Below are 24,660 nucleotides of genomic sequence, written 5' to 3'. Positions count from 1 at the left end.
CCGAGGAAACATTTATACACTATGCACTACAGTATGTGTCTTAGACCCCGAAAGAGGCTTTGGCGGTATCAAGGTATTAGGGTATTTAGAAATCCCAAAGGTTTGATTTTCAATACCATCAAGCGAGATCCTCCGGAGCCACCAGACTGGACCAGGGGAGCCTCCAAACATTGAATACACACGCATTGAAGTGTAAACCAAAGAGGGCCTAGCCTCATGAAAGACAGAAAAAACGTGAAGATAGTGCGATTGTGGTGGTTGCTTGCCATCCACCACGGTTGGCTTGTCTTATAATGCAATATTGCAGTTATTGCGACAGCCCTGCTTTATCTTGAGATGATTTCTTCCAACTACAAAAGCAGTTTATTAGTCATATGATTATATTCAACTGCCAGTCTGCTACCATCACCCGCACATCATCTCCATTTATCCCACTGTTGTGCAGCAACAAGTGTCATTGGAAGGAGGGTGCTTATTTCCTATCTATTCATTATTCTATGGGTCATAAGTATTAAACCCCAATACCGTCATATACTGTATACCTGGTGAAATGTCAGGAAGGTATGCAGAAATAGATACCGCCCAAGCCTACTCCGAAGTCACTAGGACTCCCCACGGTGCATTTGTTTTTCACCTGTGTATGGGTCTTTCAGTCACGCTCTTGTAGTTCCGCCTGCCTTTAGCACACAACAGCAGCTTTCCAGGCACTCCACTCTCTCTTTTCTAACTACAAGTATTAGTGTAAGATTTCTTCCTTCATTGAATCCTTCTGTAATGAAGTTCTCTTTTGTGATGAAGTTCTGTAAGGTCTGAGCTAACATAGACAAATACTTGACTTCACTTGAGTAGTATATTAGAATTTCTGATGAAATCAGAGCAAAAAACAGCTAAACATTTACCCTGCTAACCAATCCTAGATTACATTAATTACTGTTTTTTTCACTCCAGCACAAACAAATCCGTTATTCCACCAGCAGTAAATCATATCAGCTGTCACTTGATGACAAGCAAAAATTAAACTTGCCTGTTGTTGAGTTTGCTAAAGATTGTTTGTGATGGAAGAAACTCCACTCGGTAACATGACTGTACAATGCGTATTTTTGTAGTTCCAACAAATTCAACAGAGTGACACGTCCTCTCTAGTAAAGGAATCTAGCTAAACGCTTCATGTCGATTTCAGGAGTCGAATTTTCCCAGTCAAACTTTTATTCATATCATATCAATAATTTAAGGTTGATGATCAGTTTATTAGTTTTGAACCAGGACCTTAAGTCTTTAGACAAAGCTGAAATATAAGGTGTGCTGAAGTGAGTAGGCTACTTGTTATTTAAATGTGCCAGATACATGCATATGTCATCAAAATTTCATATGTTCTGCTGCTTGTAATATTTATTTTTACCATGTATGCTGAGCATCTTTGGCACAAAAACTTGAATGAAAAAGAATTTCAATGTCTTATCTTATTTTCAGATTGTGAATATATTCATATTCATCCCTCAAAACTGTTTCTGACCTCACCTGAAAATTTCAGCTGAATCTTTTGAGTTGTAATTATTTATAACTGTACTCAGTGCACATTCTGTAAATAGATTCAATAGTGGATTCAGATAATAAGCGTATTTGATTTCAGATTCAAATTGGATAAAATGTTATCAAACCCATGGTATGAGCAGTCTCTATGCCCTTTAAATGGGATTTATTCATGAATCACAGTACATCTTTGCCCTTTTTTAATCAATGAAAGAGTTCGGGATAATCGCAGTAAAAGAATACAATCCAGTGGAGGAGGTACTAAATGTTGTGTAATGGTAAATAATATTTAAAATAAGTTGCCCTCAGTTTGGTTGTAGACCAAACAGCCTAGAGGTGAACATTAAAGTTATTATCCAGACTGTTATCTGTTATGTTGTCCAATACATTTTGCAGAGCTGCTGCCTGGTTACTATCTGTTGTTTAGCAGACATGTAGTCACAGTGCAGGGGATGATGATGATGGACATGCCAGATGTGTTGACATTCATTTCACCGACAGCTCTGACTGATGATGTCTGACTGGTCATATATTCTAATGGACTAGCTGTTTCTAATGATGTCCCAAATTTAATTACCTTCAACAAAGTTGATATTCAAGTAATGACCAAGTCTCAAATAAAAGCTGTGACTGCCATCGGGCACAACTCTGCTGAGAACATGATTACTGTTTTGGATAAATTGAATCAATTCTGCCAGCTCATATGGTGGAATTTAAAAGTTTAGATATACTTTTTCATTCCCTTGAATGAGAAAGTATATCCAAAGTATGTCTTTTGACAGGCTTTTAATATAAAACATCTGCAGAAAGAGTTATTGACAATAGCTTAACACCAGACAAAAAACTGCAAAATAAAAGAGACTGACAGATGTTCAGTCAGTGAATGAAAACAGTATAAGGGATTAATGGCTACATGACTGTAGCTGTACTGATGGAATTAGTGCTGTGGAAATGTATATCGTGCTGAATTTATGAAAACAACAGGTAAACAGCTATTTGAGAATTGACAAGAAGTTAAATGTTATAACTGATGCAAAGGATGGCCAAACTTACAAAAAAGACCCAGACTGCAAAAAGAAAACAATTTTCAGTTCAGAGTTTTATGATCAGTACTAGCAAGAAGCTGCTGTAGTCTGTTGTGTGATCCTGCTAACATGGTGGTGTACGGGTATCCAGGAAGCATTACCGAGAGTATCTGGTCAGCCTGATCAACAGCCACTCCATCGACCCTGCTCCCCTATACAGCTCCAATGAGCTGCTGCTGGCCTGCAGGAGGTACAAGGTGGAGGACACACACAGGGATGGAGAGGATGGATTCACCTACTACAGCAGACTGCTGGAGGTGAGTGTGTATGTGTATGTGTGTGTGCGTGCATGCATGCATACATGTATGTGTACAGTACATGTGTTGAGAAATCTGATGGATTTTTTGGTAAAGATCAGTCAGTCAGGAAATCAGATTAAACATCCACTCACCTCATAAATAAATTTGACACATATATTAGTTTTTTCGCTTGAAGACTCATATCTGTCATTACTGACAGGAAGAGATATCTATCTAAAATCAAATGCTGTAAATGGAATTACAAGGCAGTGGAAGATGTCTGTTCCTATTGCAATATACCATCAGCAAAGTCATCTAATAGACCTGAATAATGAGATTGGAAGTCTAACCCACAGAGAAACAGCAGGAGCTCTGATTGGCCAGCTGTGGTGTGTGTCATGAGTGAGGACACGCAAACACGCTTCAGAATAAATCTGTATTTGTATCTGAGAGAAGTAATTTAAACTAGTTAAACATACAAAGAAATCCCTGGTGCTGGAGCATTAAAACACAGGACTGACCTCAGCAGGCTCATCTACTGCAGAGACTAGAGACTCAGCTGATGGAGGGACTGTACCAGTTTACACCGTGTGATTGATTTTATTTTTAATCAGTTATAAGGTCTGAAAATATCTGCTTATAGATGGATTTCAAAGTGCAAATAAAATGGCCTTTAAGTTAATTAAGAACACATGATAATTGTTTTTTTTTCATAATATGTTGTCACTATATTATGTAAAAAATTGTGAAACAATACCACATGAAACAATACCATCTTTTTGGATTTCAGGAACTCTATATATATTCTATATGTTACACTTAATGAACTAATATGTTCTCTACATTTTTTCAATCTATAATATTTTATTTTGATTCAGTGACCCTAAAATGCCTCTGTGGTGTGTCTGCAGAAACTGATGGATGAAGTACCGCTTGGTGACAAGGTCCCACGCAAGAAATAATGAACGCCTTACTTCTTGTTTCCTGTAGTTGTGATCATGACAACCATCCAACCGAAAACTCAGCTACAAGAGACAAAATGGCAACAGTTTCCTTTATGTTTTGGATCTGTTTGTTTTCCTACGACAGTGTAAGAGAGTGAGATGTCATCTCTGAAGCTCTGCCAGAGTGCTTTTAATTAGTTTCAATTCATCAATAAGATATTTCTGCTGATTGGAAGATATGACAGCAGCTTTACACCATCAGCAGCCTGTATCACAAATCAAGTTCAACTTACTGAGTTACCTGGCTTCACTGAGCCTAACATCAGTGATGCTGATAACTGGTATCATAAAGCTAGTTATCAACAGAGTGTTAATTCCAATTTACTAATCCAACTGAACTGAGCATGAGCACCAATCACATGTAACATCAAAACAACTAGAATAGAACAGAGAGAAATAGAAACTGTTAAATTACACATTCAATACATTTCCATAGCTGGAGATAAGAAAAGTCAATTTTATTTGTATAGCACAATATCACGAGTCAAAAAATTTGCCTCAGGGGGCTTTACAATCTATACAGCAATACAACATCCTCTGTCCTTAGAACCTTGATTTGAAAAACTTTGGAAAAACTCACACCATTCACACACACAAAAAAAACAGACAGCATGAAAAAACACTTGAATAAATTAATGCTTGATAAGGTCTTTGAGGAGAATGTTGCATATATAATTTGCTGGGAAATACAGTGGATATACTTTTTATTTACAAAGATCTATTTGAGTGTTACAACTTTTAACAGTCTCCAAGTTGCTTCATCTATCTGTTATGGCTAGGCTAATGAACCCAAGTGCAGAACACCAAGGCGGGAGGCAGAGAGCAAATTTGAAAGACAGTTTTTGCTGGATTGGCAGCTGGGAACCTGGGGCTGAGGCTTGGGCTGGTAGCTGGGAACCGGGGGCTGAAGCTTAGACATAAAGCTGGGCTGAGAAGGGCAGAGGGAATGCTGAGGGGAGCCAGGCAGAGTGCTATCCAGAGAGGAGGGAATTGTGCTGAGCCGATGAGAAAGACAGACGAGACAGAGGGTCTGAAGACGGGGGCTGGAGTCATGCAGGGGTACACTGCAGGCACACGGAAACAGTTATTAGATAAATGCAGATACTGGCAGAACAGTAGCTAGACTCAAAGGCGTGATTAACTGTATGAACAGAGTCTATGATCTGGCCATAAGGTGGAGGCTGAACCAGGTATTTCTAGTGATTCTATTGCTCTATAAAAACTGTCTGTGTTGCTCTTTACTACTTGTCACTTCAGTACTCAGTACTTTGATGATTGTCATGTACCACAGGAGTTAAGTAAACCTAAATAATATGAAATAGAACATTTACAATAAAAGCATGTAAAATATATTCCAAAGTGAAAAAAAATGTTCCACAGTTGACACATTTTTTCCCAGTGTTCTGAGTATATGATGTAGTCAGGCTGTGGACAGGTTTTGATCTGATCCTCTGAACTGAACTTGCTCTGTAGCAGTTAGTCCTGCAGCATAGGTTATCATGCTGCTGCATAGGTATCCTGACTAAAAGTTAAATAGCTTCATGATACCAGCAAACCTGAGTCAAGCCCAGAGAAAGCTGGAAAATTTTCTTTGTAAAATTGGCCCTATGTGTTCAGTTACATAGTAACACCATGAAATCCAGTGCTTACTGGATATTTCACACTATTTGTTGCATATAAAATAAAATACTGTAATTGTACATGATAATTGTACATACAGTACTTGACATGTGAGTTTTGTAACAGAATCAGTTTAAAGATATTAACAGAATTTACAGATGAGTTTTGCTTTGCATTCATTGTTGTTGATGAGACGTTGCAGATGATGTCCTACCTTACAAGGTAAAGTTACTGTGAAAGTGTTATTAATATGCAGCTGTATGCCCAACTAAATGAAGGTGAACTCATGTTGAACAGGTTTATAACTTGCTGATGATGAAAAGCTACAATTGCTTTCAATACCGTAACCACTTTGTTTCATGAGAGTGTTATTCTCAAGAACATATTGTTGGAGCTGGTAGATACAACTCGGAAGTGTAAATCTCTGTCAGGGTGCATGTTGTGTTCACATGATTTTTGGTATTTTATATGGCTAAATTATATAACAATGTGTTCCTGTTATTTTGCCAACCTATGTGCATAAAGCAGGTAAAAGACATAAAATTTAACAATATGGTTAAATGAAATCAACAACCAAAAATATCGATCAAAATAGTTACAAAAGACATTCTGAGGTAACACTGAGTATCACACTGAAAGCTTCACAAATGTATGTTTATGGCAGGGCTGTTTTATTATATTACATCATACTGTACATGTGGTGTTGTTATTGTGTCCACTACCTGTATGCTTCAAATGTACAGACACCATCTTGGTTTTCCCCAAAAGGAACCAATAAATTATTTAATGCAGTTTGTCTCCTGTACTGAATGTACTCTGTGGAGTTTTCTTTCTGTCAATCAGTCTGCAAATTTGAAAAAGTTTAAAAATTTAACAAACAGCAAAACTGATTTATTACTTTAAAGTTATGTTTAGTAACTAAGATGTTTATGTGATTATAGTTATTCTGATGGCATAAATTTTAGTTTTTAGAAATATGAGACAATCTTGAAAATTGGTGCTTTCAGCCCATTCATCTCAGTATCCTTAGGTCGCCTTATAACTGTCTGCCATAGTGTCTTTATGACACTTTTTTTCTTCCTTTTTTCATTTTTGTAGTAGTTTTAGTTTGTTTTTTTATGTATTTTGTGTATTTTAATATATATAATATGATGAATATGAGTTTAATTATTATGCTGTAATAATGGTAGTGGTCTTGTTTGCTCTGTAAACTCACCAAAGTTCCAACATAAAAACCTTTGTTGTAATGGCAACAGAAATACCACAAATACTACCACCGCTGTGTCTAAATTATACAAACTTATCAACAACAATGATCAATCCATGTCTCTCCCAATAGCAAAATGGAAGAAAGATCTATCTATATCACATAACACATATAACACATTCTCAATGACAAATAAGCTCAACCTGCAACTCATTTAATAAACTTAGCACTTCGTGTTTAGTAGATTATTTCTTTGTTGTAACACTGGAAAAATGAGGCTTGTCATCATTGGAGGCAATCTCAATGCAGAGAGATATCGAGATGAGATTCTGCAACCAGTGGCAATCCTATATCTCCACAGTCTGGGACCGAACTCTATCCTCCAAGATAACAACGCTTGCCCCCACAGAGTGGGGTTTATCAGAGACTACCCCCAGAATTTGGGAGTGAAGAGGATGAAATGACCTGCTAGCAGTCCTGACCTCAACCCTATTGAACACTTGTGGGATCAGCTTGGGCGTGCTGTTCGTGCCAGAGTGACCAACACAACCACGTTGGCTGACTTGCAACAAATGCTGGTTGAAGAATGGGATGCCACCCCACAGCAGTATGTGACCAGGCTGGTGACTAGCATGGAAATGAAGCCGAGAGAAAAGCCAAACAAGAGGCAATGGCAGGCACTGACTTAAATTGACATGTATTAATGTCCAATACTTATCTATTTTAATTAAGATACAAGACTGATAACTTTAGTAACATGATGAATTCACTTGGCATGACAAAAATCTTTTTTTGCTCTGTTTTGCTTACCACTCTCTCCATGTGCTTGAGTCCAAGATGGATTGAGTAATGTGAACTATACGTTTTTAATTTGTTGTCACATGATTACTTTTGTTTATGGTTACCTAGATAAAGGGGGTGGCTCATTTTACCCACTGGCTCTTTTTACCCCAGATCATAATCGGCATGTTAAGCATACCACAGAAGTCTGTCTTTTAAAAGAAAGGGATATGAGACGTTTTTATTCAGATGTTTTTAATTCATCATGTTTGAAACTTTAGAATGATGATATGTACAGTAGTAACATGTTCTGTCTATCTTTCATACATTTAACTTTTATTTTCATACAATAATTGGGATTCAGGAGGGAGAGCGTGAGCAAGCATTCTCAATGTGATAATGTTTCAGTTTTGTGACTGGTAGCCTATATTCTTTTTTAAATTCAATTCTGACCCTGGTAATCAAGTTATATTTTTCACTGTGTTGTCCACATTTATATAGCTGCATGAAACAACAGGGTAAGAATGACTGGGGCGAAGTATCTAACATTGTAGTTTCACCATGGCAGACCCACGTCAATAACACCCACTGTCACATAATTAGGTAGCCCAGTGTAAGTGCAGTCAGATTCTCTCAGCACCGCAGTTGTCTTGTCCTAAGTCCTTATGACTTCTCCTTCACATCTTTCCTTGACCTTGTGACATTTTCCATCGAGGTCAAGGAAAAGTGGTTAGGAAAAGACAATAGGAGGGACTTTTCAACCACAGCCTCAGAGATTCCGGTTTCAGAACAGGTGATAATCAGTTCAAGCAACTGAGTCCAATTAACCCTGAGTAAAACACATGCATGAAGAGATAAAAAGCCCTCTTCAATGGAATGCAGATAACACGATTCATCATGGCAACAGGAGAGAAAAGGGCTTGATCCTCCCACTTCTCCCCAGTTGAACTGGAAATAATAATGAATGCGTATACAGCATATTTATATTCAAGAAAAAGTAATACTGTAGCTGCAGCAAAAGAGTGTGAGCTGGCATGGCAGAAAATTGCTGACCAAGTCAATGCGTGAGAATTAATTGATAAAAAAAGAAAAGTTCTGTGTTAAGTGTTCCACTTATTCAATATGTATGTGATATGTATGTAGGGGAGACCTGGGATGGTTGTAACATGGGTTAGTTGTAACATTTTCAATTTCTCCAATCTGTAACAAGTTACAAATCACCTGATTCACTCTGCACATGCTCAATTTAGTCCTTGTTCCACATGTGAGGAAGTAGCACCCTGTGGCAGACACAGCCAATTCTACAAAGAAAAAACTAATTTTGAGGTAAGAAAGTTGTTGTTTTTTTTCCTGAATTTATTTTTGTGATAGCATTGCCTGCTTTGTAGATAAACTCATCAAACTTAAATCATGTTAATTATGTGTCTGTGTAGATATCTTTCATGAAAGTTGTTATTGATAATGTTTTAGTAGCTGTAAGGTAAGCTAGTTCATGGCTACAAGAGTCTGGGTTAGTTGTAACAACATGTGAAAAAATGTTACAACCTACCCCAAGCAAAAAAATAATTGTATTTTCAGTCTGCAGGGTTCCCCTTAAAAGGAGGAGGAGAACCTCAGGGTTAGTTGGAGAAAACCTGCCAGCGAGCAGGATAGCTTCACAGAGTCACTGCGTTAACTGACCCCAAGTTTAATTTAGCTCTCTTTCTGAAACTGGACACCCAGAGTTTCCCTCATCTCAGGGTTAACAAACTCAGAATTTTCACTAAACCCACTTTCTGAAACAGGCCCCAGGTTTCTCTCATGATTGTCAATGTTTGTCAGGAACAGGCTGAAACGGCTGAAATGTGTGAGTGATTTTGCTGAGAATGAGTGTTGTATAGGCTGTGAAAGTTTTCAAGTTAGCTGCATTTTCTTACCTAATGACTCAAGTTCTTTTGAAGATCAAAGTTTTATATTTAAATGTAGTTAGTGTTTTATTAGTGTCTGATTATGATTTCTGAATGGAAAAAAATAACACTAAAACACATTTGAATGTTTTAAAGACTGACAGCTTTTATACTTTTCTAAACTGACATTGGAGTCTAGGGAGTGCTTGTAGAGAACGTTCACCTCTGAACAGGTTTCCATGTACTTTTGGTTTATATGGAAAGTTTATATTTACTCAGGAGTGTTGTGGCAATACTTGGTACTAATAAATGCTGATAAACAAAAATGCAGCAATGTTTAGACTTGGTTACTTCAGTTACTTGTAAGTAAATTACAGAATTAATATTTTTTGTCAAATTTGTGTGTTCATGTTTTATACTGTATATATACAATTATTCAAACAGGATTTGGCTTTTAAAAGTAAATGCAACCCAGTTTCTTTGTACTTCTCTGAAATACTCAGTCTTCAGTGGAGTGTAATGGAATTCATGTTTTCTCTTTTGAGGTTGGTTCAACTCAATTTCTTGGCTATGTGATGTCAGCTGTACTCAACAATGAATCAAATGACTATGTGTAATGTGACAGGTTGTGACTAAGCCATTTAAGGACTAGCTGTGCAGCATTACAGAACTTTTTTTGCATCTTTTAGCACATTCACATAATGCGTATATAGTCCAGACAGTAAGTATTTGGACAGTTACACATTTTTTGTTCTTCACTCTCTGCCTAAGCACATTAAATTTGAAATAAAATAATGCATACTACATTGAAGTGCCACGACACAGCTTTAGAGTAAATTTATATATTTATAGAGTATATCTATATATTGGCTGGCAATTTTCTATATTTTTCTTATTTCCAACAAATGTCATATGCAATGCCAAACCAACAATGAATTCATCCTACTTAGGAGTAGGTAAATAACAGACTAATAACTCACTTGTGCTATATATCACAACCTTGACTTTAAACAGAAGGTCTTTCAGAAATTTACAATGTAGCAGAAAGTCAAGATGGTGTGATGTATAGCACGACAACCTAGCGAAGCTCAGTGTGTTCCCACATCTGCCATACAAGGAACTTCTTTCCTGAGTGTAAAAATATTTTCGCTGTTATTACTCTTTACATCCAATTATGAACAAGCTACAGCGGTCGTTGCCTTCGAGTTAAGGAACATATCACCCAGTGCAGCGGTGTGACTCATTGAGGTATTTTTAATAGTTTTTGGACAACGGAGGTCTAATGCACAGAGGAATAAGATATATCAGACTTATCAGAATAAGATATATCAGATTCACCCTATTTACACTACTTTTAAGAAGGCTAAGTTCATTGTTGGTTTGATTCAGCACACAAGATTTGTTGACAACAAGAAAAATATAGGAAATCACCAGACTTATCCAAAGTTTAGGGGTTCAAAAATCAAGAAAAGTCAAGAATGCTCTCCAGGATGTAGGCGGACATGTTTCCTTGTCAAAATTCAAGAGAAGACTTCATGACCAGAACCTCAGAGGGTTCAGCACAAGACGCAAACCCCTGGCAAGCCTCAAAAACGTTCTGTAGAGTGATGAAACAAAAACCATGATGGAAAGAGAGGGTGGAGAAAAAAAAAAGGAACAGCTCCTGACCCAAAGCATAGCACCTCATCTGTCAAACATGGTGCTTCTGTTATGGCTTGGGCATGTATGGCTGTAGAACTGGCACACTGGCTTTTATTGATGATTTCACTGCTGCAACGCATTGGCACAAGCCTGTTTTATGCATTGGCCCCTGGTGACTTGAAGACAAGATTTTTGAGGTTCTGCACTGGTGTTGATTTCTTGGTCTCAGATGATATTAAGGTGGTGTCGACAGTTGAGACCAGTTTCATTATAAGGCCACTTGGACGTATATGTAGGATGCTCTAAAACTGTCTGCCAGCTACAATCAGTTTCCTGATTTCAGTTCCACTGTCTGGATAATTGACTGTGTAATCAGTTATGATGTCCAACATTGTTGCAGTGTGGATGTTCTTGCTCTTAAATGTAGTGAGACAATTCTTTTCTCACACACAGACTTACACTTCCCCACTTTTAGGTTTCAAATGTTTATTATGTATTCATTAAAAGCAATATTTCCACATATTTCAAAGACATCTATGAGGAAACTCAAGCAACATTTTATGAATATAATTAAATGAGACACTGCTCTACCTTTTTGATATTATGCAAGATTCCCAAAATTGTTTCAATGTGATTATCTTTCTAAAGCAATTTCTACTGTCCATACTCACACAAGTCGTTGCTCATATTAAATTGGTCATCCCTAGTCATCCCATATCATACCATGAAGATTAACAACATGGAGGCAGACACCCTCCAACATTCATGTAGTTGTAAATTCCTGCCATTTTGTAGCAAAAACACACCCACAGAGATTATTTGGCAATGTATATAAACACGGTTTAATTAAGAAGCAGTCATATCAGTGCAGGACTGGACTATTTATCAGTTGCAGTGATTTGCAACTGATAAATCCTCCTCTGCAGAGATTCTTCTGTCCTGTCAAGTAATTACAGTTTCAGTTTTGCTTTTTAACTGCAGTCCGTAGTGACATTATTGCACGCATGGAAGCGTTTCCATATAGTGAATGCACCCTCTCTAATCATTAAAGTAAATCATTAAAAAAAATAACATTTTGTTGTATAATAAATTAGTTGTTGCCTGATTGGACCGATAAGCATACCATTATGCGCAGACAGGAGTTTCAGTGTTAATGTGTTCGGGGACTTGATAGTCAGTTCTTCATGGAGGTGAACTCTTTAGTTCCTCAGATACACCTGACATATGTTTTCATATTGGTCCATTTAAAGGTCAGTTCACCCTTTTTTCCCGCTTTTTCCTGTTTTATTTGTCCAGGTTTGGAGATTTCTGTTTCTGGGATTCTTTGTTAGTTAGGTTTATATATGTGCTATCTACAATTTATTATTATTATTATTTATTAAATTCAACCAGCTCTTATCATGGCTGTCACTTAGATACCGGGTCATTTCACTCAATTAGGAACCTCCCTAAGCAAAAAAAGACTATTCGACGGTAGCCTTTGATCTGAGTTTATGTGAGTTTCACCCTCTTCTTCTGGCAGTTGGCATCCATAAGTGTTGCATTACATAAATTCAACAAAACTGCAAAGTCATTTCCTGTTAGGGCGTTGGTCAAAACTGCAACATACAAAAGTTTAAACCATGGCTGACTGGGACTGAAGGGGCCATCTGGAGAAATTAGTGGTTATGAGAGGCAACCACCACCAAATAAAGCCTGTATTTAACACCGATCCAAAAAAGCAGTCATATCAGTGCAGGACTGGACTATTTATCAGTTGCAGTGATTTGCTTTTTTACTTGATATGCTGCATTTTCCATCCAAAGCCAAAACTACTCAAGAAAATTTCCAAGTGTTCAAGATTCAAAGTATTACAACTTTTATTTGCTTACATACATTTCCACATTAATCTTAAATTTTAATTTATGTAGTAACAGGTTCTATTGTAGCTACTCAACAGTGGGTTTATGACATTTTTCTCATATGCCAGGATTATTAAGTTAGTCCGTGCGTCCCCAGGTAACAGGAAAGGAAGGAAAGAGATTGATCTACTTGTTTGTAACACTGGTGATGCACTAGAGCTTAAGTTGTAGTATTTATAGCACACTTATTCAGGATCACCTCACCCGGTAAACAGCAGAACACACACTGTCATGATGTAATCTGCCATTACTGCCAGTTTACAGTTTTAAATTCTTGCTGAATACCAGACACTGAGTACTGTCTTTTATATAAGAGTTTAACTTGGGGACAAACTCTTTTATATGATCGTCAACAAAACAGGAAACTAATTTGTGAGCAGAACCTGAGACTACTGAACTTCCACGAGGATTCAAAGGATTTCTGTTTATCAGGTAAGATATACAGATCTGGCTTTATGATAATATTTTATGACATTGTGATGATTTTTTTAATGTAATATTTTGTTGTGTACTTTCATTTTGAAGTTTCTGTGTTGGAAGTTCAGCATGTGTGATTGGACACTTATATGTTTATCGACCACTACCAACTTTTTTTACCATAACTGTGACTGTGCAATTGCTAGTGACAACTCTCTTTAACTCTTAAACAGTTGCCAAGTTGTTGTTTTTTACATTAATGATATAAAAACAACACTTATGGATAAAGGGAAACATTAAACATAAAGCAGTTGTATGATGAGGATGATAATTGGGGTCTACATGATAGGTGTAGCCTTCTGAATCTTTGCTGGATGCTGAACACCTGCTCTGTAAGTTATTTCCAGTAGTCATGATATACTGATTTCAGGCACCCGTGTCTAAACATGTGTTGATCATGTAAAAATGTGTTATTCAGTTCAATGACTCTTTCAAACAGTAATAGTCACCAGAGTGGTGACAAAATAACCCAACTAAGAATACAAAAACTTAACGGCATGGTGATAAAAATAAATAAATAAATAAATTCAAGTTTGAAGATTTATGATGACTATCATAAATTGGAGAGTACCCGTTTATGTTTTGCAAAGTTGTTGTATCTTGTCTGCCACTTCCAAGCAGTGCAAGATCCTGGTTTTCTCTCTCTGGAGCTCCTCTGGACTCACTTGGCCTACCAGCTTGGCAGAGAAGTGGATCAGGTCCTGCATGAAGAGGCCTACAGCCCCTCTGGGTGCCGGAGGGATCTGGGTCAGAGTGCATGAGTCAAAGTGAAAGTTGATGTTCTTGGCCCTGGGGAGGCCTGGTCCTCGTTCCTCAATCCATGTCAGAGGTCTAGAAGGGCACAGATGAAATGAATGTTTATATGGTTCTTAAATCCTGTAATTTACCTGTCTCTACATCTGGAGTTGACAACCAAGGGTTAGGATTAAGCCCCTTTCACACATACAATCTATCCCTGAAATGTTCAGGAACATTTCCTGCATGGGGTCATGTGTGAATGGGAGCAGGGATCAATATTCAGGGAAATCTGTAGTGCCAGTTTCCCACCTCAAGACCCAGTAACATTTCAGAAAAAATGTCGGTACGGCTGTGTTGTGAATTAAAGCAGTAACATTGCAGGGACAAGCATGTAAAGGGTTATGTCCATCTGACAAAAGACGCTTTCACCTGGAGCAAGCGAACCAATCACAAGACTTGACATGTGGGTGACGTACTGCGAGTTGGGTGATGCTACGTTCTGGCTCATCTGTTTCCAACATGGCAGCTGCATCACAAACTTTATCATATCACAGCTAAACAGTGCACAAACAAATATGTTTTGGAAACATTTGAGGCGAGAAATAGGCAATGAAATAACATAATCTTGATTCATATTTGATCAGGACGGCCTAGTTTTGCAGTTTGGCTGCGGCCGAAAAGTATGTCCTATCAACTTTGATTGAAAATGTCTTTGACGGGATGAAGGAAAGATGTGAAGGAGAATTTATAAGGACTTAGGAAAAGGGTGCTAAGACAATCTTTCTGCACTTATACTGGGATACGTAATTATGCAACAGTGGATGTTATTGACGTGTGTCTGCTGTGGTGAAACTACAATGTTCCGAAGATGGACTATAAAAAGCGCATCTTAGATACTTCGTCCCGTGTGTTCTTAATGTATAGCCAAATAATAGCCAAATAAATAATGTAGACTAATATAATTCTTACACATTTTTTTAGATTTTCATGTGGAATGAATGTCCAGGTTTATACAGTGAAACAGTTTGTAATAAAGCAGCCCTTCTCAGGATGAATCCTGAGCTGCATCACAGCTGTCGGGGCATATTTTTTTTTAAATAGCTAAAAGTCCAAACTCTGTCTCCTCTGCAGAGATTCCTCTGTCCTGTCAAGTAATTACAGTTTCAGTTTTGCTTTTTAACTGCAGTCCGTAGTGACATTATTGCACGCATGGAAGCGTTTCCATATAGTGAATGCACCCTCTCTAATCATTTAAGTAAATCATTAAAAAAAATAACATTTTGTTGTATAATAAATTAGTTGTTGCCTGATTGGACCGATAAGCATACCATTATGCGCAGACAGGAGTTTCAGTGTTAATGTGTTCGGGGACTTGATAGTCAGTTCTTCATGGAGGTGAACTCTTTAGTTCACCATTTAAGTAAATCATTTTTCCCGCTTTTTCCTCTGTTTTATTTGTCCAGGTTTGGAGATTTCTGTTTCTGGGATTCTTTGTTAGTTAGGTTTATATATGTGCTATCTACAATTTATTATTATTATTATTTATTAAATTCAACCAGCTCTTATCATGGCTGTCACTTAGATACCGGGTCATTTCACTCAATTAGGAACCTCCCTAAGCAAAAAAAGACTATTCGACGGTAGCCTTTGATCTGAGTTTATGTGAGTTTCACCCTCTTCTTCTGGCAGTTGGCATCCATAAGTGTTGCATTACATAAATTCAACAAAACTGCAAAGTCATTTCCTGTTAGGGCGTTGGTCAAAACTGCAACATACAAAAGTTTAAACCATGGCTGACTGGGACTGAAGGGGCCATCTGGAGAAATTAGTGGTTATGAGAGGCAACCACCACCAAATAAAGCCTGTATTTAACACCGATCCAAAAAAACAAAGACATGTTCAACTGGCAACTGAAACTAAAAATATTCTAGTTTCTGAAAAAATAACTTCAACCTACAACTGGGCCTCACTGTCTGGAACCTTAAGACAATTTTGACAAAGAGAAACTATTTAATTTATTTAAAACATGACAAATGCAGGCAGATAAATCCTCTCTCACTTGTTGTCAGCAGTAAGCAGCTTTGCAGTCATCTTGCTGTAGTTGGTACCAGAGTCCTCCTCTATGGTTGCTGCAATTACTGACAGCTCACCAAACAAATCAACCAAGCAGGTGAGGCGAGCAATGCCAGAGAATGCTGGAAAACCAAATCCAGGCTTCAGAGGTCCACCTTGAACAAATGACAACATACAGACATTATTAATACATTTCCTAACAGACATTTAGCTTAAACTCAAACCCTAAAGGTGTTTCTTTTGCAGTATTTTAGGAGGACTCTTCACATCAGACTGGTGTTAATGTCACATTAAAAGACATTGATAGAGCTTAAGAGCTTTTTTAACACACGGTACAGCATGGCCTCTGATTATCTGGAAAACACCATCACAGCAATGAATTTGGTTAAAACTATAAGTACGTAGAGTAACCACAGAGACACACATTCCTGTCTCTTACTAGTAAAATGAAGAGTTCCTTCCTGCAGGATTTTCCCCTCTACCTCTTTCTTCAGCTGTTTGTAGTCTTCTGTCAGCAGCCCTATGTGTTCTTCATGGAGAATCACTCCTGACACAGACACACACACAAAGTTTACTGAGATAGTAGAATCAAATGCACAAACGGTTTGTTGGGACCCCAGAGCTGATCCAAGGTACCAAGTATTGATTTAGTGGTCTTTTAGAAAGTGCAATCAGGACACTGTATCTTCACCCCAGATAATTTGCCTTATAGTGGAAGATGTTGTTCATTACCCCAAAAGATACCACTGATCTGAATTCATTAACTTCTACTGCTAAGGAGAAGGATTAATGCTGAATTACTGCACTCATTGAACCCTGCCACTGAATGCCCTATTTGAAAGCATTTCTCTGAAATGTCCCTCCTGACCTGCACGTAGTACATACATGTGAGTACATCCTGTTATAAATTAGTATTACCTTTTTCCTGGGCCAAATCCCAGAGCTCCACAGCAGCCTTGTAGTTCATAGTCATGGGATACTCGACACAGACGTGTTTCCCTGCCTGCAGAAAGGTTCTAAGGAGACAGGAAGGCAGTTCAAAATTAAAACAACAAAAATTCTGATAGAAACTGTAAGTTGTGCATTCTGAAAATGTCCATGGGAAAAATAGATTTTTAAATCAGAGAACATAGCCCTAAAGTTATAGTGTCTGGTGTAATAATGCAGTGAAAAAAGATGCTCAGTACACCCTAATGTTTTTTGGACACAACATTTGAGATATCATTACCACACTGGCACACAGAGAAAAATTAGCATTCATTTGAAGTCATGCTTATGTCTACCTGATATAGTCCCATATTCACTCTCCTCTTTGCTCTGTTTTGGGCCTAACTAAATCCTCAGAAAAAAATTATCTGGTTGTTTAGCTGCTAAATGCTCCACTATCTTCACCAGCTAGTCCCTAATGTTGTCTATCTGCTGTTTCGTGCTGGACAGGTAGTGTACAGTGGGTTAATTGAGATTGTTCACTGAAAACTGCTGCCTGCTGCTGCTGGGCACAAGAATGGTGAGAGGGTTTGTGGGCCAGAAAACCAAAACAAGGAGCTAAAAGGAGGACAAAAAGCTGGGATAGTCATGCAGTCATTTTTCTTGTTTTTCACAAGTTTCGCAACCACCATAGGTTCTCCTACACGCATAGAAGGGGAGGGGAGGTGTATTCGATTGTTTGCAATCTGCAACCTCACAGATTCTGACTAAAACTTTATTAGAGCCGTTTTGCACAATGTGACGTGCAATAAACTTACACACTTATAGATAATGATACATATAATGATATAGCACATTTTCTGTATATTCAATGAATAATTAAAGCTGCAAGCAGCGCTGAACAGGCCCACACACCTTGCACGTGTTGCAGGGAGCGGCAGCTGTGGTCTCACTATTGGAGGTCTATTGACACAGCTCTGAATTGTCAGGATCATCAGACACTGTGTGAATGGGTAAAATATTATTTCCTGCAGGATGTGGTGCTGACTCATTGGAAATTGTGTACATATTTCATGATCTATGTGTCATTTAAGCAACTTCCTGTTGTATATAAGTAAAATATTAATGCAGCAATACATTTACCAGAAGGCAAATGACAGTAATATACATTTTCATGAATGTCGGACATTGCATGTGGGAAATATCACTTCTTGTGTTCACTATGTGGTGCAAGAGAACACCCACTGATTACACATCATGTTGCTGTGTATCATGTGCAGACCACACCATGTAAATTTCATGTCAATCGGATGATGTTTGTCACATAAGGCAGACTTCCTGTTGACAGTAGGTTGCACTGACTATGACTCAATATGAGCATGTAAATTGTTCAGACATGGACTCTTATCCAAAATGGGAAATCTGGGGCAGATTGGACAATGTAAAGTGGAGTTACAACAACTTCCTGTTTAATGCCCCAAACATTTTTGGGCAAAATTCAACAGCACGCCACACCAGTGGCATTCCATGAAAACTAAAAAGCTTTGCAATTTAACATCGCGAAGGTGTAGATCAAAATGGATGACTTCCTGTTGGATTTAGGGTATGGCTCCAAGAGGCTTTTTTAAAGTCTAAAGACGGTTCATCTGCCTACCTAATTTCACATATCTATGTCAAATTTAAAGGTGGGGGTTTTGACTTGGAAATATTCTAGGGGGCGCCCTCGAGACATTTTTCCACACCCAAACCCAAGACCCATATCAGATATCAAGAACCACCACTTCTGATGCATGTGCAAAGTTTCGTGGGTTTTCGAGCACCCCTAGCACCTCAAAAATGCTAACAGTAATTAGGGGGCACTATAGAGCCCAATTCTGATACTAATTGCATTACCTACTAATTCCAACATAGGTACAAAGTTTCATGAGTTTTCACCCATCCTAGAGGCCTCAAACGTGTTCGTAAAATGAAAATTGACACACAAAATCCAAAATGGTTGACTTCCTGTTGGGCGGGAAAAAAAGAAAAAAATATGTATTATGTCGATAATGACGAGAGCAATGAACCCATCGAACTTCATGCACCTCAAACAAACTCTGTTCCAAGAAACTGCCCTGCATTTGGGGGCACTATGGAGCCAGATGGCAATGCCTGAACCCAATCACCACAGCACTTTGCAATTTTCGCCAGTTCTGACGTGAGATTTTGAGCATTCTAAGCCCCTCAAAAATGCAATGGCGTACTAGAATGATAATAATAACAATAATAATAATAATAATAATAATAATAATAATAATAATCCCTTCAAAAACATAGGTTCCTCACACTTTCACTGCCAGGGACTGTTGAGCCCCTGGCACTTTCATGCTCGGGCCCTAATAATAATAATCTTAACAAAAACAACAGGTTCCTCAAACTTTCAGTGCAAGGGACCATTGGGAATAGGGCAGTGCTTAATGTGTGTGCGTAGCCAGTGTGTGACTGAGCGAGTGTGAGCAGCAGAAAAGTGGCAGTGAATGTGAGTGGAGCAGAGGAAAAGGTTAGCAGTAAGATGTCAATCTGGCAGTAAATCTACAGTACCATCATTGAATGCTGCAGCTTCTCAACACCAAGAAAAGTCTCGCCTGTTGTTTCCCCAATGACTGGAAAAGTGAAGGGGGTTAGTCCCGAAGTTAGGGACAATATGTTAGCTTAACCTAACCAGGCTCACTTAAGGTGGACTGACCTTTAAGGTGGAGCCGCTATTGTCATTTTTAGTGTAAATCTCAGCTGCTCTTAAACAGACAACAGAGAAATGTCTGACTACTGGATGCCTCTGTTGGTTATGCTTTTCATTTTGTCACACATCTGTACGCATTTATTCAATGATTGATTCACTGTACTGTATTGTAATGTATTGGCAACACAGATTAACTGCAGAAACATTTTGCAGTTGTTTTTCTTGCATATTACCTGATGTTATCCTCATGGGACACATTCTCAGTGCAGATGAACGCCACGTGAATGTCTTCTGTGCTCACGGCCTCTTCTACTGAGATCTGGCTCACCCCCTGCTGACTGTCCAGGCTTCTCCTGTTGACAAAAACTTGTCAGGATGTCACTGATGGGAATGCTGCTTTGATCAAAGACACTGTCACAAACTGAAATGATATGGATACAGTATAGTGGACTATAGACGTTAATTCATGATGTCTGACAGTATTGGTAAGTGTGACTGTCCATTTTGTGAAACTGCTGCTCCCATTTCACAAGTGTTATGTGGTGAAATAGCTACATTTTGAAGAAGCCATTTTGCAGGTCCAGTAGTGTGATACTGCACTGGAAACAAATGACACTCAAGCTAAAAAAGCCAGTTAGTGTTTGTCAATATGAACTGTATTTTGGTCCACACCAAAATTTTGTGATGACATGCATTAATAAAAATAATGTTTCTGGGTCAATGCAATATATGTTTTAAGACTATATGGGACTGTAAGGTACAAAAATAGAAATGTACACTCAGTTTATCAGGTCAATCCAGCTAAAACTACTGTAGGGATGGGTATTGTTAGGATTTCATCAATTCCTGTGTCAACAGCTTACGAGTGTTCACGTCGTCGGACAACTCAAGAAGGTTGTATGATAACTGAGTTGGTTGTGTGTGAGTTTAAAATAATGTGCATTAGCAAAATTACATTGTGTCCATCAAATTTGAGTTCAATGACAACAGACTTTGGCTCATTTGAGGCGTCCATGTATGCTTGGTTTTCTGGCACTTTCGTATTATTATCATAGACAGTCCAGACAGTATTTGTACAGTTACACATTTTTCTTCTTCAGGCTCTCTGCTTCAGCACATTCAATTTGATATACCTAAAGTGCCATGTTTCAACTTTAATTTGAGTAGGTTTACATCAAAATAGAAAGAACTGTGTGGGAGATACAGCTCTTATAACACATAGTCACCAACCTTAAGGGGTTTAAAAGTAATTGCTTCTGTCAGCAGTAAAACATTTTCATCTGCTTTGTCCACAGTCTCTAATCCACCACCAGTATGTCTTACATGACCACAGCGCACTGGTTTGGCTAATAGATAGCTAAGATATCAGCCCTCCCTCCCAAACCAGCCCCTCCTCCCTTTATCAGCGGTACCTGCAGGCAGGTCTTCTTTCTAAACTTCACTCAGTATTTTTATGTCAAGAATATTATTTACGTTATTGACATTTTAGATTTGTTACCAGTGAAATATTATTGAGTTTTTATGGGGACTTGCTGTTGGAAACATTACTGTTACTGTTCTAGAAACATTTAGTTATATTTAAAATATAAATCAATTCTAATCCTGTTCTGAATTGATTCTTTTTTAAAACATTTTTAAAGCAATTCTTAAGTAATGAAAAAGAACCAATAAGAGAATTGATAAAGAACCAATAAAGAGTTTTGATAAGATTAGTAGAATGCATAAAATCTTAACGATACCCATCCCAATAACAGAAGCACCACCATGTTTGACAGATAAGGTGCTATGCTTTCACTCATGAGCTGTTCTTTTTTTTCCTCCACACTTAATACACTTTGTACCACCAATATGACATGACATTGTTGTGTCGAATTGTTGCAGAAAAAATGTATCAGAGCAAAAAAACTCTCTCTTAAAAATAAAAAGGGAGTCAGAGGTCCAAACAGCAAAGTGTTCTTTTATTGCCGGCAAAAAAGGGGAACGAGTAGCACTTTTTACAAAGAACCAAATCGCTCCAAAGATTTTCCTTTGGGGCATCTGTTTTTATGTCCTTGGGTCGGCTTAGGCCACACCTTATCATCCACCCTCCCTAATTTTTGACCAATTATTATGTTACTTTTATCTCTGTCACTTGTTGTTGGTCAAAACTCTTCAAACCAGGTTTTTGAGCTGTTTGTGGATATGTCCTGGCCTACATAATTCTTCCTGATTATATCCAATTTTTATATATAAGTATTGGGAATCATTTTACACCATTATTGCCCAGTTGTCTTCTGGCCTTTTATTTTTATAAGTTATTCTTAGTCATTTTACACCCTTATTTCTTGATCTCCTCCAGAGGGTATTTTTTTAAAAGGTGAAGACTTTAATGCAGACCCAAGCAAAGTGACATGTAATACAAACACACTCAAATTTCTCCAGTGTATGATTATGATTCTTCTACCGTGCCTCTATACGTACAGTGTGATTAAATATGGTTCATGAGATTATAACTACACCAATACAAATTGTATCACACTAGCCCTTATTGCTTATAAACTTATAAAATCAATCTGCATAGCTTAATATTGTCTTTAAGCACACCAATGACATTTAATGAAAATACACCACAACATGGCATAAGGCCATGTTACCTATGCCAAAGATTTTGGTTGTGTTTATCTGTGCATGCTGGGCAGCATGTGTTACCTGGATATGAATCCTCTGGGAGTGAGTTTCTCTGCAGGACTGCCAGACAGTGGAGCTAACATGTCTCTGATCCTCACACAACCTGCTGTGCCAATGCCAACCACCACTGCTCCAAACATACTGACTGAGAAACAAAGAAAATAGACGTGAAAAATATTTGAAAAATGTGTGTATTCATCTTTAATCTTCAAATCACTCAATCACCATCCCACATCAAGCACTTTAACTGTATCATTTTGGAGTATTTTCAAAGTACCTCATATTTTAGTAAAGAATCCATTTCCACCCACAAATGTAGGAATTTTACTTTAAAAATACTATAAACTGATAATGTAAAAGTGATTGATTCTTTGTGTGACTACTCTAGAACAGAAACAAATCAGCCCCCTTCAGGAATTGTGGAAAGTTATGTTTTTACATGACCTCATATTTCAGATTGAAAACCATTTGTGGGCACAAATGGGGTACTTTTACTTGTAAATTCTCCAAAAAAGCATATTTGAGATTTTGAAATGAATTTGCCTCGGTATTTTTTCCTTAAGTGTTGTAATTATGATCCCAAATTAAAGAATAAACTTTACTTTAAAATACTTTATATTTAATTTAGAAAATACATGTAACACATCTCTGTGTGTATAATCTGATAAATCCCATATGCTTGTATTCATTTCTCATGTTTTTTTTTATAACATCGTATTTTGAAAACCAGACATCATCTTTGTGTATCCATGTGCTAACTTCGTCAAGTCTGCTCCGTCTGCTCGCTCTGTATGGGTTCAATGGCTTTACCGTAAATGTCTACGGGTGCACTCCAGTTTTAGTGGCGGCTGGTTTGACTGCAGAAATGTGAATGACAGTTAGCTTGACCGCAAATGATAACTGAATGTGAGGACAGAGATAACTGTTCAAAGAACTGACTGATGACGCGTAAAAGCGCTAACGTTGTTAAAGATAGTCCTTGAGTAACAAACTAATATCCAACCGGGATTTCGATTCTGACATAGTCTACAGTAAACCTCCGCTCAATGGACATTCTTTGATATGGACGGAATGAATGAGGCAATGAGCGGACAGAGAAACTCAGGGTTTGTTGAAGAAAATCTGCCAGCGAGCACGTTAAGTTCACAGTCAGTTACCGCGTTAACTGACCCATAGTTTAAGTTACTTTCCTTTCTGGAACTGAAAACCCAGAGTTTCCCTCATTGCAGAGTTAACAAACGCATTAAATTTCACTACACCCGCTTTCTGGAATAACAGTTAAACCCCAGGTTGACAACAGAGTGTGTGATGGCGGCAGCGGGTGGATGAGCATTTACTTAATTACACTGTGAGACACAGATGTGTTGCATCTGTGTGACCCTGTTACTCTGTTATGATGATAATTTGTGGTAGGTATTGTAGGTATTAATGACAAAACCGAGCACAGCTGGCATCAATCTGATTTCAAATTTAATCAGAAAACCAAAGTTGTGCGTTAAGCAATATTCATGCAAATGACAGTAGAAACTCGTGTCGATGTGAATGGGGACAGTTAGAAGTGACCTGCAATATTGCCATGTTCACCGACATTCAACACCAGAGTCACTGGCAGAAAAGAAAGACATAATGCTGTTTCCTTACCTGCCTTTGTTTAGCTCTTCTGTGTTAGCTGTTATTGTTGTGAGTAGCTGCGTAGAGGTCACCTCGCTACAAATGACATAACACGGAGCGAACGGGCCAGTGACTGAATCCAAATGTACACCTTCTGGACGATGGATATTTTATAAGAGCCGGATACCGGACCAAATATGGCGCCTATTCGCTCGGCTGGTGCATGCGCCAAAAAAAGTTCCTAGCTTCCGGGCTTGCTTCCGTGTTGTGCGGACCACTGAATGTGCGCAGTAGTGTTTCGCCCGCTGGCTCCTGGCTCCTCTCCTCCTCTCGTCTTACGTCTTACCTTTGTTCAGCGAGTTCGGCCAGCCGCGGGTTGGTGTAGAGGGTTTTCAGTAATCTCTTGCGGTCTTCTCATGCGAACACAGTTCTAATGTTTGTTTTTTATATAACTACCACGCACCATCTTATAGTAAATGTGTAAATATTTACTCCTGTGGTCAATGGTTTATTTAAATTTAGCATTATCACTGCGTTCCATGTAAATATAATTTT

The 24,660-nt window shown here is 38.1% G+C and overlaps 2 protein-coding genes across 5 annotated transcripts in view; one reads left to right on the top strand and one right to left on the bottom strand.

Moving 5' to 3' along the window:
- LOC121908400 (E3 ubiquitin-protein ligase RNF31) overlaps positions 1 to 4,231 on the top strand; it is a 42,202-nt gene extending 37,971 nt beyond the window's left edge. Inside the window, exons 23-24 of the mRNA XM_042428373.1 lie at positions 2,707 to 2,872; positions 3,766 to 4,231. Coding sequence (XP_042284307.1) covers positions 2,707 to 2,872; positions 3,766 to 3,816 — 217 coding nt within the window. The 3' untranslated portion in view covers positions 3,817 to 4,231. The remainder of the gene's footprint in view (positions 1 to 2,706; positions 2,873 to 3,765) is intronic.
- A 162-nt stretch (positions 4,232 to 4,393) lies between these two features.
- On the bottom strand, positions 4,394 to 24,393 carry blvra (biliverdin reductase A). Of its 4 annotated transcripts, none has more exons than XM_042428378.1 (8): positions 24,136 to 24,393; positions 22,516 to 22,639; positions 20,061 to 20,180; positions 17,100 to 17,197; positions 16,621 to 16,728; positions 16,168 to 16,336; positions 14,036 to 14,201; positions 4,394 to 4,922 (listed from the first exon to the last, which is right to left on the bottom strand). In XM_042428378.1, the coding sequence occupies exons 2-8, from the start codon at positions 22,632 to 22,634 to the stop codon at positions 4,908 to 4,910; spliced, it is 795 nt and encodes a 264-aa protein (XP_042284312.1). In that variant the 5' UTR covers positions 22,635 to 22,639; positions 24,136 to 24,393; the 3' UTR covers positions 4,394 to 4,907. The 4 variants fall into 4 exon arrangements, with proteins under 4 accessions (XP_042284312.1, XP_042284310.1, XP_042284311.1 ...); XM_042428376.1 differs by having other exon boundaries at positions 4,397 to 4,922; positions 13,942 to 14,201; positions 24,136 to 24,391; XM_042428377.1 differs by lacking the exon at positions 4,394 to 4,922 and having other exon boundaries at positions 12,834 to 14,201; positions 24,140 to 24,393.
- Positions 24,394 to 24,660: the final 267 nt, after the last annotated feature.

This window comes from Thunnus maccoyii, chromosome 12 (genome assembly GCF_910596095.1).
Source record: "Thunnus maccoyii chromosome 12, fThuMac1.1, whole genome shotgun sequence".
Classification (NCBI taxonomy): Eukaryota; Metazoa; Chordata; class Actinopteri; order Scombriformes; family Scombridae; genus Thunnus; species Thunnus maccoyii.
The sequence above is the reverse complement of the archived record's forward strand: the minus strand, read 5'-3'. Positions and strand labels throughout refer to the sequence as shown.